The sequence below is a fragment of the Physeter macrocephalus genome, chromosome 8 (assembly GCF_002837175.3).
Source record: "Physeter macrocephalus isolate SW-GA chromosome 8, ASM283717v5, whole genome shotgun sequence".
NCBI classification, from domain to species: Eukaryota; Metazoa; Chordata; class Mammalia; order Artiodactyla; family Physeteridae; genus Physeter; species Physeter macrocephalus.
In genome coordinates, this window is record NC_041221.1 from 55009929 (window position 1) to 55025664 (window position 15736).

The 15736-nt window shown below is 36.1% G+C and overlaps 1 protein-coding gene across 2 annotated transcripts in view; it reads left to right on the forward strand.

Moving 5' to 3' along the window:
* The window catches only part of PARP8 (poly(ADP-ribose) polymerase family member 8), a 183843-nt gene that overhangs the window by 131444 nt on the left and 36663 nt on the right, over positions 1-15736 (forward strand). For both annotated transcript variants that reach the window (XM_024118514.3, XM_055086549.1), the window contains 4 exons: positions 4632-4757; positions 5276-5840; positions 7469-7519; positions 7625-7720. In XM_024118514.3, coding sequence (XP_023974282.1) covers positions 4632-4757; positions 5276-5840; positions 7469-7519; positions 7625-7720 — 838 coding nt within the window. The remainder of the gene's footprint in view (positions 1-4631; positions 4758-5275; positions 5841-7468; positions 7520-7624; positions 7721-15736) is intronic.

Below are 15736 nucleotides of genomic sequence, written 5' to 3' on the forward strand. Positions count from 1 at the left end.
TTCGACGATGTTTTCGATGAGGGGCATATGCCCCTCAGTACCTTCCTCTCAATTTTGCTGTGAACCTAAAACCACTCTAAACAAATAAAGTCATTAAATTAAAAATAATTTTTAAAATGAGGGAGAAAATTGGATGAGGGAAAAAAATCATAGGGGAAAAAAAAAAAGATGTGCTAAGATGAGGTGGTGGCCAACTTGAATGGCTTAACATAGAAGGCAGGCTCTATGCTTAGTTCCAAGACCTGTAAGATACTGGCTTGAAAAACAAAATCCAATTGAAAAAACAAAGCCAACTGCACTGGAAAAGGATACCTAATCCAGTACAGGAAACTGAGAAAATTTCCCCTGTGATTTTTTCCCCTCATCCAATTTTCTCCCTCATTTTAAAAATTATTTTTAATTTAATGACTTTATTTGTTTAGAGTGGTTTTAGGTTCACAGCAAAATTGAGAGGAAGGTACTGAGGGGCATACGCCCCTCATCGAAAAAATTAAAAATAATTTTTAAAATGAGGGAGAAAATTGGATGAGGGGAAAAAATCACAGGGGAAATTTTCTCAGTTTCCTGTACTGGATTAGGTATCCTTTTCCAGTGCAGTTGGCTTTGTTTTTTCAATTGGATTTTGTTTTTCAAGCCAGTATCTTACAGGTCTTGGAACTAAGCATAGAGCCTGCCTTCTATGTTAAGCCATTCAAGTTGGCCACCACCTCATCTTAGCACATCTTTTTTTTTTTCCCCTATGATTTTTTTCCCTCATCCAATTTTCTCCCTCATTTTAAAAATTATTTTTAATTTAATGACTTTATTTGTTTAGAGCGGTTTTAGGTTCACAGCAAAATTGAGAGGAAGGTACTGAGGGGCATACGCCCCTCATCGAAAACATCGTCGAAAACATGATGCAGGGGCATATGGCCCTGCCCATAGCTTCCCTATTATCAACATCTCCTGCCAGAGTGGTGCATTTGTTACAACTGAAGAATCTATATTGACTATGATTATCACTCAAAGTCCAGAGTTCTACTTTATGTACTTTTGTAAGCCACTTAAGAACTTTTTTTTTGGGGGGGGGTGAAATGCCATTGGTCCAAATGAGACAAGAATTATAAAAGCACAGAAGTCTAGGAATAGATAGCTTCCTACCCTTAATGACATTTGAGTACAACATTTGAGCTCAGAAAAAGAAATTATGTGTGTAATCCCAACCCTGAGAAATTAAGCTATACTCTGTATTCACTGTTGAATCACCTTGTAGAATATGTAACATTTTATTAATAGTTCCACCCAAATGTTTAACATTTTTAAAAAGTTATTTACTTTTATGGACAGATTTTAATTATATGAAAAGTTTGTTATATGAACTAGAACTTTATTTAATGACCCTTGATAAATCTTAGACTAATTTAGTTTCTTTCCTTAATTAAAAATAACTGGGTTTGTCTGTGATCTTCTAGTCTAAAATTATATATAATAAAATTTCAAAATCTGATCTCATCCTCACAATATCATAAGAGGAAATTGAAATATAAAGAGGTTATTTTCCAGAAACATACAGCAAGTTAGGAAGGCAGATTTAGAATCTAGGCCCTTTGTTTTTGCTCAGGAAATAAGAAACACTCATTAAACTTTTTCTGTGATTCTTTATCTTGTGTGTTTCTGGCAGTAAGAGTCTAAACAACAGCAACAGCAAATGCTTATGCAGTGCTGCTTATATGTCAAGCACTTAGAATAGTGACGTATATTAGCTCCCTTGATCTTCACAACAACCCTATCAAGCAGGTACTTTTACTCTCCACATTTCCTAGATGATGAAGGCCAGGCCCCGAGAGCTTAAGCAACTTGGTTAAGCTCACACACTGAGAAAGTGGTACAGCCAGAATTTGACTCCATATCAATACTTTTGATCCATCCACTAATCTGCCTCTCATATAATCCTAGATACTCCTTTGGCTTAATAAGGCTTGGAATATATTTTCATCATTGAATGGATATTGGGAAAATGTGAGGTCATTAAAAGAGCCTGAAAGAGAAAATACTGACCCCGAACAGATGTAATATAGTGATCAGCCTTGAATAGGGTATCTATCAATCAAAGGCTAAGCATATCACAGACTATGGAAATAATCTTAAACTGTGTGTGACTTTATGTTGAATTGATATTGATCAAACTTAAGTTGTTTTTAAAAGGAAAAAAATACATTGCAAATCTCCAACATTGCCTGAAGTACATACAAACATAAAGTATGGGGTAAATTCTTCATATGTTGAGTTCACATTTATAACACAAAATTCAATTTATAACTGATGTGCAAATCAAAATAAAACACTCAAATTTCAGATTAACATACTAATTTAATTTGATGGATGGTGTCATTTCGCTGAAGCTATTTTACCTCCGCAGTTTGAACACAGTACTGACTACTATAGTGCCCATTTCAGCATGTAGAAGATCATCATGTTACCCACGTGTATTCCCTTTCTCTTTCTGAACTACCCTGGAAGCTTTGTTCACATAGCTGGCTGTGACTTCAGTCTGGTCTTCAGTTGACGTGAATGTATAATTTACCTTGAAGTCTTTTTCCCTTCTTTTATCATCAGCCAATGGCAATTATAGTAGTTCTTCTTAGTGACAGCACAAACTCAAACACCAGTGTGAGCACTGAAATCTCTCGGTGGCTCTCTATTATAAGGGGGTGGTCATTATACCAAATGTGCTCATATGTGTATTTCAGATCACAATTGAAATGAAACACTATATTGAATTTCTTATAGGAGGTAGTTAACTCCTCCCTTTCGAATCCAAGAACATGTAAGGATTTGGGTGTGCAAGTTTAAGAATTACTAGTTTTAGATGTTGAAGTCACACTTTAGAAAGCTAATGTAATATGAAAGTGGGAACAATTGTAGCTCTATTACTTGTTAATTTTTGTTCCAGTTAGCCTATCAAGAATCAGAGAAGCACTTGCTTGGTTTCTTAGGGAATGGTACATAGGAATGGCGATTTTTCATAGGAGGAAAAGAATCTGAATCTGCTTGGTACAAAGGGTGGTGTCACTGGAGATTTCAGGTTAAGTACAAGGGAAAATGATGACCTTAATATTACTGTTACATTTAAATCTTGATGAAATCTTGGGAGAAAAAACCTTCAAAAATTAAGTGGAAAATAAGAACTTTCCCTTATCCTGAGCTCTAGGGAGAACTTACTGCAAATTTGGAATCATGCATCATTGACTGCAGTTTTACCCCCTTCTTCCTCACTACCTTCTACAGCTAAAAAGACCGCAAATAATTCCACATTTCCTCTGAATTCATCTAAGCTAGCTCACTAAAATTTGGGGTAGTTAGTCCGAGTGATGTAGTTTCTGGCGATCTGAGTTAATGTGGTGAGACCTGAAGGATCTCAAGAAAATAATAATTGGCCTAGTGCTAAGAGTCACAGCTGCCCCTTTTGAATAACATACGTTAACATAGGTCTCTCCGTGTTGGATAACATAGGTGTTACAGCTCTGCTGCTTACTATCCAGGCTAACTTGTACAGATTTCATTTCCTTACCTTACTTGTGAAATGTGTGGAAGGAGAAAAAAAATCTGTATATAAAGTTCCTCTTTCACACCCTGCTGTATTGTAAATAGTAGATATTGGTACCATCTTCCTGGTCCAAAAGCAATCTGTGTTAGAAACAACTGAAAAGAGCAGGAAAGCAGGACCTGCTGAATTGACTTGGGAAAGAAAATCAAAATGTTTAATTTACTGCGCACAATGTTTAATTGTAAAATTTTGCCTCTACTTAAATATCAGCCTTAAGGGACTCTCCTCCATTGTCACTGGAGGGGTGGGATCCAGAGAAGCTGTCACAGCCTGAGACCCTTCTCAGAAAACAAGGCTGTGTCTTAAATCCACAGTTGACGTTCTAGAATTATTTATCACAATACAGTGATGCCATGGTCTTGACTTAGAAAATATTGAGATCAGAGGTTACCAAATTCCTGCCTTAGGATAGGAACTAAAAATTCCTAGAGGCTCACCATCTTTTAAAAAACCAGCACATTTTAAAGTGAATGGCGGCTGTGCTGAACGCAAAACTTGCTGACCTCCTAATTGTCCATAGAGTCAATTTTGCGTGGCTTATTTTTGTTTACGATTTTGTAGTTTCATTTTGTTTTCCTTTTCATGAAGAAAAATACATAAGCAAATCAAGGAGAAGGAAAAGAACTTTCCTTGTATCTTAATAAATCATAATTACTAACAAAACATTTTTTAAAACCTGTGTTGCTGGCACCAACAAAATAATTCAGACTTTTCTTTTGCCACCTCAGCTAAATGTGTTGATCCTAAAGGCTGTCCTTATAAATCTCTTTATAGCCTTATTCTTTTATCAACTTCTTAACCGTTTGTATTTTTAACTATGTCACAGTAATAAATTAATTATTAATTGTAACAGTAAAATCATAGAAATTTTCTATAGGCTGCTTTCCTACACAAGAAGACATCTTGTATGGTTCAAAATTAAACTCCACCTAATTACCATGCATTTATTTTCCTTTGATAAATGCATTCTCTACATAATCCATACAGAAATCTGATATTAAATTACCTTGGAACTGTGCTAACAAACTTACCTTTGGTTTGACAGAATCATGCAGACATTTGTTACACAGCAGTGGAAACAGAGCAAAGAAAAATCCAGTTGCCTGCACAATAAGAAGCTGTCAGAGAAGAAAGTGAAGTCTCCCCTGCATCTATTTTCTACCTTGCGCAGGTGGGTAACAGACGTCTTTCCATCGTCTTACTAAACGCTGCACCTGTGATATTCCATGGTTATTTAATTCAAAGCATTCCTGCTACAGTCTTGGCATCTGTTTATTTTCTTTATGACTTTAAAGAACAGACCAAGTTACATCCAGTCCATCAAAAAACACAGATACTCATTTCTATGTTTCGAGTTTGTGTTTCCTTTACATGGGTTAAATTTACTAAAATTACATTTTTTGGTTTCTAATCACATGGAGTTTTCCCTACCAAAATTAGTCCTTTATAGGCCTCTGGGATAGGTAGGAGGGAAAAACAAACAAACTGGACAAACCTTTTTTGCTTTCCAGGAAGCATAGAATTCAGTCCCTGTGATCTTTCCATACATATTTGGTTTCAATTTTGGCTGGATAAGCTGGATTAAAAAGACATGGTATTTGTAGCAGAGTTGAGTTGATTGAGCCCGACAAGTGTTCTCCATGGTCTGTTGCACTCATGATTTGCCCTGTTAATTGTTGCATTTTGAAGGTCGCCAAGTTATCCTCCCCCTGGTTGTGGGAAAAGCAAATCCAAACTGAAATCGGAGCAAGATGGGATCTCCAAGACGCATAAGCTGCTGCGGAGGACTTGTTCCAGCACAGTCAAGACGGAGGACGTGTGCGCCCCGAAGCCACACAGGACCTTCGGTCGCTCTCTGTCCAGCGACCCCCGGGCTGAGCAGGCGGTGACGACCATTAAGTCACACAAACTCTTGAACCGTCCCTGCCCTGCAGCCGTCAAGCAGGAGGACTGCCTCGCTCTCAAGTCGCACAAACTCTTGACTCGCTCTTGTTCTGGAGACCCGCGCTGTGAGCACAGCGCCAGCCTGAAGCCTCACAAACTGTTAAGCAGGTCTTATTCCAGTAACCTCAGAATGGAAGAATTATATGGACTCAAGAATCACAAGTTGCTCAGCAAGTCTTACTCCAGTGCCCCCAAGTCATCCAAAACGGAGCTTTTCAAGGAACCCAACGCAGAGGGCCGGAGGCTCTCTCTTACCTCAGGGCTCATTGGTATCTTAACACCATCATCATCTTCATCTTCCCAGCCTGCTGTGCGTACATATTTTCATCTTGAGTTCTTAAATGTCAGCTAAGGGGCAGTAGAGGGTTTTGTTAGTTTGTTTGTTTTGTAAGATCTGGTAAAGGAAAGAAGCACAATTTTGTTTTTGTTTTTTAAAATTTACAGTTTTTTTCTTTTGGATGTTATTATGCATACCAGACATTTGCAACTGGTACTGGAATGTTCGTTTTGACTCTGAAAAAATAAATGTGGCTGTCAATTTGAGGTCTAGTCCAGAGTCCTGTCACGGGAATGAATGCTACTAAAAATGGAAGGAAGTCCATTGGATTCACAAAGCCTGTCCTTTTAAGCAAGCATAGCATTTTTAATGTTTTATTAAGTAGGTTTATCTAATCTCTGGTTTTCTCACAAAAGTAGTGGAGCTCAGAGTTTGTCTAATAATTTTTTTTTTAGAATAAAAATTGTTGATGTTTTATTTTATTTATTTATTTATTTCTAATAATTAAGAGTGGTGTCCTTCCTATTGTATATAAGAGGACAGCTTTGCCCATGAACTTGTGGAGAGAAGTAACAGTTACAGCTGTATCCCAGAGCCTCACTTAAAGCTGCTCTCAGTGTCTGCTTTATGAAACTGAAGTCACTTTGTCCTGAAGCTGTTTTGCATGGGGAGATGGGCCTGGGAGGTGACTCTATTAAAGCTTAAATACTTTGGGTGGTATTTATTGGGAGTCAGTCTTACACAAAGTTTACCTCTAGAGTAATCAGCATTATAGCCAGTTTCAGATAAAGAAACAGACCTATCTTATGTATATTAATTACATAAAATAATTGACCAAAAGTTTTGTTTGCTTTTAGTAAATTTGTGTGTGTGTGTTAGGCAGGAACATATTTAACTCTTTAACTATTAATACAGATATACCAAGCAATAGATGAAACTGAACATAAATAAGAGGATACATTTTCAGAAAGTTGTGGTGCTCTTATATAGATTTATTTCTAAAATTACATTGTAAATTATACCAGGAAATTTTATTTGTGTTAAGAAAATGTATATGAGTATGTTGGTAATTTTAGGTGGATATCCCCAAAGCCCATTTCTTCTCAAAACTAAGTATTAAAGACATATAGAAAAGTAATTATGTCAGAGTTACATAGTAGAAAGTTTCCCATGGTTAGTTTCACCTAAGAAAGATAATTTCGGATATTCTGTAAAAGAAAATGTCATAATGTCCTCCTGTATGATTAAGCCTAATACAGTAGTTTAGTTTTGTAACCCTTACAGCAGCTGTCTAGGACGTTCTTGGAGAAATAATTCTGATTGTAAAATGAGATTGAAATAATCTAAATGACGAAGTGGGAGCAATCAGTGATGAGTAATAGAGGCAACGAGTTTTTGTGATCATTTAAAGATGCCACTCATTTTTATTAGAAGATCAGAAATTAAGAATGCTGCTCATTTAGTTTAAACAAAGATTGCAATAGTAATGGAGGAAAGGGCATTATAATAAATTCTAAAATCTCGATGTCATAATCAGTGATTTAATTCACATTACAGGTGATCTTACATCACATCTGTATTCACTGTTGCAAAAGTAAAAGGCTATAATGTATATATTTTCCTAATTAAAAAATTATTTTCTTCTACTTTGCTTTTTATAGCCAAATGGTGCCAAATGTATTCCAATACGAGACCGTGGCTTCCTAGTGCAGGTATGAGCCAAGCCTCCATCCGTTGTAGAAATAGTTTAGCCTTTAGTGGGTTTTCAAATCCTTCATGAACTTGACTTAATTCTTTCTCTTTATTGTCTTACTCAGACAATTGAGTTTGCTGAACAGCGGATCCCTGTGTTGAATGAATACTGTGTGGTTTGTGATGAGCCTCATGTGTTTCAAAATGGCCCCATGCTTAGGGTAAGTTCTCAGTGGTGGAATGTCAGTTTAGAATATAAATGAAGAGGGTTAAGATATAAAAATAAATAAGTAAATAACTGCATTTACAGTAAATACTCTCTATTGAGCCAATTACATAATACACAAAGTCATATAATTTTGACAAATGAGTCACTATTTCTGAAGGAGTCTGTGAAAGATCAAGCTGTTTCATATTAGCAAAATGTTTCTTATTTCTCACATGTGCTTGTTTATCACTTCAGTGTCTATTCATCTATCTCTATATCCATCCATATCGATATGTATATATATGTAAACTTGTAAACACTGTTTTTTCAAAACAGCACAATTTAAAGATAGTTAATACAGAGAGTAGAGGGTAGTCCTTGTTCCAGTTAGAAGAGGTATATAGTAGAATCTGGAGAATTAGAGTAAAGATTTCAAAAGAATGCCAACTCACTGACACATTTGTGGCGTTATTAAGGGAGTATGGAAATAAGAATCAAAGTATAAGTGGTATTTTGGGGGAGAATTATCCAATTCAAAAGTTTTTTTTGCAATTTTTTTATTGAGATAAAATTTCTATAAATACACAATTCACTATTTGAATGTGTACAGTTCAGAGGTTTTTATTGCATTCACAATGTTGTGCAACTGTTACTACTAATTCCAGAACATTTCTATTACCCCAAAAAAGAAACCCTATGAAAGTTAGTAATCACTCCCAATTTTCCCCTCACCTCATCCCCTGGCAACCACTAATATATTTTCTGTCTCTACGAATTTGCCTGTTTTGGACATTTCATATAAAGGGACATTAAATATAAGTTATACATTATGTGGCCATTTGTTTTTGGCTTCTTTCACTTAGTAAAATGTTTTTGAGGTTCATCTGTGTAGCATGTCTCAGGACTTTATTCCTTTTTATGGTGGAATAAGACTACATTATATGGATATGTGACTTTTGTTCATCCATTCTTCAGTTAATGGAATTGCTGGGACATATGTTAATGCTACTTAACTGCTTCAGGAACTACCAAACTATTTTTGACAGTGCCTGTACCGCTGTATATTCCTACCAGCAGTGTATGATCGTTCCAGTTTGTCCACATCTTCACCAGCGCTTGTTATTTGCCTCTTTTTTTCCCCAATTATAGCCATCCTAGCATTCATGAAGTGGTATCTCATTGTGATTTTAATTTGCTCTTCCCTAATGACTAATGATTTGAGCATCTCTTCATGTGCTTATTGGCTATTTGTATATCTTCTTTGGAGAAATGTCTGTTTAAATCCTTTGACCATTTTTTTATTTGGGTTATTTGTCTTTAGTGAGTTGTAAGAGTTCTTTATATATTCTGAATACTAGATCTTTGTTAGAGATATGATTTGCAAATATTTTCTCCTATTTTCTTTTTCTTGATAGTGTCCTGTGACACGCAAGTTTTTTGGGATTTTTTCCTCTCACTGTTGTGGCCTCTCCCGTTGCGGAGCACAGGCTCCGGACGTGCAGCCTCAGCGGCCATGGCTCACGGGCCCAGCCGCTCCGCGGCACGTGGGATCTTCCCAGACCGGGGCACAAACCCGTGTCCCCTGCATCGGCAGGCGGACTCTAAACCACTGCGCCACCAGGGAAGCCCAGACACACAAGTTTTTAATTTTAATGGAATCCAAATTTCAGTTGAACCATTGCCTAATCCAAGGTCACAAAGATTTGCACCTATGTTTCCTTCTAAGAGTTCATAGTTTATATCTTACATTTAAGACAATGATCCTTTTTGAGTTAATTTTTGCTTATGGTGTGAGGTTGTTGTCCAGATTCATTCTCTTGCATGTAGATATCTAGTTGTCTAAGCACCATTTGTTGAAAAGACTCTTCTTCCCCAATTAAATGATCTTGTCTCTCTTGTCGAAAATGATTTGACCATAGACGTTTTGATTTACTGGTCAACTCTTAATTTTACTCCACTGATTCGTATGTCAGTCCTTATACCTGTCCTAACTGTCTTGATTAACCGTAGCTTTGTAGTGAGTTTAAAATGAAGAAGTGTGAGTCCTCCAACTTTTTTTTTTATAATATTGCTTTCACTGTTTGGATCCCTTTCATTTCCATATGAATTCTAGGGTCAGCTTATCTGCCAAAAAGGCAGATGGAATTTTTTTTTTTTTTTGCCGTACACGGGCCTCTCACTGTTGTGGCCTCTCCCGTTGCGGAGCACAGGCTTCGGACGCGCAGGCTCAGTGGCCACGGCCCACGGGCCCTGCCGCTCGGCGGCATGTGGGATCTTCTCGGACCGGGGCACGAACCCGTGTCCCCCTCATCGACAGGCGGACTCTCAACCACTGTGCCACCAGGGAAGCCCCAGATGGAATTTTGGTAGGGTTTACTTTGGGTCTGTAGGTCAATTTGAGAAGTATTGCCATCTTAATATTAATCCTTCCAAACCACGAACGCAGGGTATCCTTGCATTTGTCTAGATCTTTTAAAATTTCTTTTTACACTGTTTTTTAGTTTCAGTGTTCAAGTCTTGCACATCCTTGGATAAATTTATCTTTAAGTAGTTTATTCTTTTAGATGCTGTAGCCACTTCTAATCATCATTGTACTGGAGGTTCTAGCCAGGCAATTAAGAAGAGAAGAGTAATAGACTGTATCCATGTTGGACAGGAAAAACTAAAGCAAGCTGTTTGCAGGTGACTTGAGCACTGTGTGCCAGGCACCCTGTGTAGACATTTTGCATATTGCTTCCTTATTTGATTTTCACAAAACTCTGTGGTTTAGGTATTTTTGTGCCCATGGTGCAAATAAGGGGGTTGAGATTCAAAGAGGTTAGGCAATTTATTTAGCATCACCCAGCTATATGAGTGGAAGCTGAACTTTGAACCTGATTTTGTCTGACTTCAAAACTGCATCACAAACATTTATTGAAGGCTTTATGAGTATAACGCACCATACTAGATTCTGTTGCACTTTTTAAGAGAGATTTGTCCTGTCCTTAGGAATATATGTTTGAAAAGATGAATTGCAAAGCCTAGAAATAGGTAATTTTATTAGAAATATTTTGTATTTCAAGATTTATACTTTATGACCATAACCACTGTCAGGCTTTATGATATATTTGTTTCATTTTATTTGTTTATGGGAAACATATAGAAGAGTTTTTTCTTGCCACCCATATGCTATTATTCCTCTCAAAGAGATATATTGTTATTCTGAAACCCAACTTAACTAAATCAGAATTTATTAAATATTTGTGCAAGATTGTTATTTTTAGTCAATACACGGAAATGTATAGTTACGATGAGAGGAGAGAGGATCCTTTAACCATGTCAATTTATCCCATTAAGGAGGCCTGTTTTTACTTTGTCATTGTGCATCTGTGGATCTTGATTTATTTCTTGATCCATGGCAATGACATTTTCCTTGCCGTAGATAATAGTAATGTTATTAATGGCATAAGCTTTTTGAGTGCTTTTTATGTAATCATGTTTTTGAAGTGCCTTATATGGATTATCTTATTTAATCCTCATAATAACCCTATTAGGCAGGTATTAATACTGTCCCTGCTCTATAGATGAGGAAAACAGTAATTTTTTTAATGTCACACTGCTAGTAAGTAATAGGGACAGGATTCAAACCCTGGCAGAATGGCACCAAGGCCACGGTTCTTAATCATGATGCTACTCTTGACTCATGTGCTTGAATTGACTGCTTCCATGTCCTGGAAATTTACCACACATATTGTTGGCAGTTTGCTCTTTACGGTTTAATTGCTGTCAGTTCATTCCTATAATAGGTGATAGAAATATCATAGTTGATGTTACTATTCTCTTTGCCTTGCTTCAAGTTCTGTTTTACTTTATCTTTCTGCACCAATGAAGTTTGCTGTCTCTTTCTAGAAATGGAAATGCTTTTGTCAACAAGAGACAAAACGTTTTCTAAATAAATATAGCTAGTTATCAGGTGGTTTTATGTTGCTTCAATTCAGACTGATATCTAAGGAAATCAGAAAACTTACTTTGGTTTCTTAAATAGTAAGATAAGTGACATATGAAATCAGATCAGGAAATGAAAATAGAGAAACATCTCATATTCAAAGGAAGAAAAGTAAACAAAACTATCTTCTGGTTCTGTTAAACAGATATTTCACCTAAATCAGGTATATATTCATTTTTTCTCTCTATTTACATCACAATATGTTTTACTATAATTTCAATAATGTACATAGTGTATAATTTCAATAAGGTATAACAATTATTACAAATATAATATTCAGCCCATATAACACATTAAAAACTGCAGTAAATCCTCGAGCTATAAAGAGGATAAGTCATAGCCCCATAGGGTGATTAAATAGGTTAGGTAAAACTCGATTTCCATAGATTTCTCTGCCTAATGTTTATTACGTTTGTTAGATCTTTCTCTGTCAAAATTCAAATTGTTTCTTATATTTTGTCTCTTTTCTTCAAGCCTGATAGTTTTTTAAATGACATAAGTCCCCTTTTACCCCTATTTCCCAAAAGTCCTAAAATTTTACTCACTGCTTTCCTATTCTGCCACTTTACTCAGAGGTCTAGGTAAGCATGTCACACTTTCGCAACATGAAGAACTACTCATTTAGAAATACCACAATGCTCTGATTTTTCTTTTGTTTATAAAGGTTATAAATATCACTCTCAGGTGTGAGTCCTGACATGTAGTACTGGGGATCTGCATAAAACTCACATTATCAGGGGGGTTGTTCAGAGTCCCAGAATTTCAGTTCAGCAGTACAGTCTGCATTGTGATCAGAAAACGAAACCACTGGTTCTCTACATTTTGGAATCAGCTAGAGTGTTAATGCGCTAGACTGTCTTGGAGCTGCTTTAAAATGTTGATTTTGGTCTTCAAGTGTGTTCGCAAAACAAGAAAACAAGGATTTACTGCCAAAATCACCACTGCTTTTATCAGCCTATAAATTCCTGGTGCCCTTGTCTTTTTGTTGGAGTCACCTTAAACACCCAATTCTTGGATCAATGCAGGTGTTTGTCTTCTTCTTTGAACCCTGTACGTGAGCTGCTGAATCCTGTTGGAAAAAACCACTCATGTGGTTGTGTGGCTTAGTATCCCTACAAAGTTGGAACTTTGTCAGTGATACTGGAGGCTCATTCTCTGTGTCCCTGGTTAACAGACTTTCTGTTTCTCACATCAGTATGTGATGTGGGAATTATGATTTCACTTTCTTCTCCTGCTGTGTGAAAATGTCCCACATTACTTGCTCTGGATTATCAGGCCTGAGATTCTACTGTCACCTCTTGAGAATAATGCTCTTTCCTACTAAAGCAAGGTCTGAGAAACCTGCAAGTCTAATAATTTTGTGGTCCAGTCTTGCTGTGGACCATAGACAAATGTTTGTAACTAAGGTTCTTATTTTCAGAGTGAAAATTAACAATACCCAGCTATAATCTGGTCATAGTATAAGGCACTCCCATGACCATTTTTTTGGAAACTGAGTGTGTGGGTCAACCTGGGTATGTCCCATTTTACCTTGAGGAAAACAGGTAGGTCTTCTTGTATTTTAGGTCTGATGTTAAAGAATGGATGAAAAAGCATAGCCTATTTTCTCCCTGCTCCCCCTCAACGCATTTTGTAGAAGTTAACATTTCAAGTTCTGAGATACAGGCTAAACTAAATAATTATGCCAAAAAACTTTCAGTTCAAAAATATAATTATTTTTACATCCAAACTGAGCAGAAATCGGTTTTAATGTTCAAACAACTTTAGTTTTATCAGACAATAGGGATCACCATGTATATTGGGGCCTAACCAGGCCTGATCCTATTTTATTGTGGATCTGTCTTGATCTCTGTGGGAGTCCTGTCTTTCTTAATGGACAGTAAATCTTTCCCTACCCTAAATGTGTCTCTCTTCCAAACCATGAAAAGCACCCGAAGTACTGACTATAAAACTGGAAACACAGAGAATTAAAGGCATGTAGGTTTTGTGTTTCCAGTAGATATTCTTAATTTTTCTCATATGTTTTCAACACTTGTTTTTAAATTATGAAGTTGTATTTACATTGTTCATTTCTTTTTAGCAAGAAATAGTGTAGCAACAAATTAAGAATTTTGATAAACTGTGGGTATGAAAATAAAAATACCACTTCATGATATGCTTCAATGAAAATTCTTATTAAACACTAATTTTTGTATATACATTGGGTTAAAACAAGTAGAAGAGGGCTTCCCTGGTGGCGCAGTGGTTGAGAGTCCACCTGCCGATGCAGGGAGCACGGGTTCACGCCCTGGTCCAGGAAGATCCCACATGCCGCAAAGCGGCTGGGCCCGTGAGCCATGGCCGCTGAGCCTGCGCGTCCGGAGCCTGTGCTCCGCAACGGGAGACGCCACAACAGTGAGAGGCCCGCGTACCGCAAAAAAAAAAAAAAAAAAAAAAAAAAAAAACCAAGTAGAAGAGACAGCTTATCCAGGTTACCTAATACTGTTAATATTTAAACAGCTCTGTATACCTCAAGGAGATTTTATAAACCGTATCTCACTTGGTTCTCTTTCTCACTTAGTCCTTTTATCAACCTGGTGAACTAGATCTGATTTTATCCGTTTTATAGCTAGGAGAACTGAACTGTGCACATATGCTCCAACTGGAACAGTATCCACTTTTATCTGTTTTATATATTGGGCTTACATGAAATATTTTGTTGGAAAAAAAAGATCATGGCAAAAAAAGGTTTGAAAACCACTCACCTACACTGTGCTATATATAAATACATAGCTAGATTCTCTTGAGTTGTGTCATTTCTATTTTCAGTAGGAAGTAATTTAAATTCATTGAAAACACAAAGTTTCTAAAGTGCAGTTAGGTTCTAAAATATTCTTTAGGGCTTAAAGCCATTTTTTTGAAACGTGTTTTTACTGCTCACATTTAAATTGCTTTGATTCAAATAAAATTAAAAATGTATTCATCTTAGCTTAAAAATTTCTAAAATGAATCTTAACTTAGGGACATATAAAGTTCCCCATGTTTTTAAATGGTTCATAATGAATATTATATTGCAGATATATTATGTATGTTATGTGTAATGGCAGGAGGGACTTGCCATGGTTTTGCAGTTTACGTTATAGGGACTAATTTTTTGAAGCCAATATAATAGTATAACATTAAAAATAGATAATATTTTATAAATTGAAACTAATAGATTTATTGTAAACTCGAATTAGTAAATAATGTACATTTTGGGTGATATTTAGGCATACATACTTTGTATTAAAGTATGTTTAATAAAACACACAATTTCACTTATCTAGCGATAGCTATTCAATGACTACATTTTATTTTGAATTGATGCTAGAGTTTTCTGTGCAAATGATATAGTTATAGCAGAATTTGTTGGAAGCACGGTATTTATTGGCTGGCAGTCGGCTCAAGGTGGGAAAATGCTGATTACAGTATAACTGCATATTTTATTAAGGAAAAATGAATCAGTTTCTTTCCTTGAATAGGATGTGCTTTCTGTGAGACATCTAATCTTGATTACTTACAATTTGAGAACTTTCTTTTAGTACGCCATCTTGTGTTGACATTTTGAACTCCTCTCAAATAAAATGTGGATAAACATGGGAGAGGATCAGTGATCTACAAAAACTAGTTGGCAAATTGTTATCTCAAAATTAAACTCATTTATATCTTGTATACTCTATAGAATGTTCTAGTAAAAAATGATTGATAGATATAACATTGTTACTTTAAAAATTCACTGGCATTTACTTAGTATGGTGTTATATAGTACATAAATTATTCACAATATTACTACCTCTATAGTTGCTATTTTAAAAAGAAAGAAAGAAACATAGGCAGAACACTCTATGACATAAATCAAAGCATGATCCTTTTTGATGCACCTCCTAGAGAAATGGAAATAAAAACAAAAGTAAACAAATGGGACCTAATGAAAAGGAAAACATAAACAAGATGAAAAGACAGCCCTCAGAATGGGAGAAAATATTTGCAAATGAAGCAACTGACAAAGAATTAATCTCCAAAATT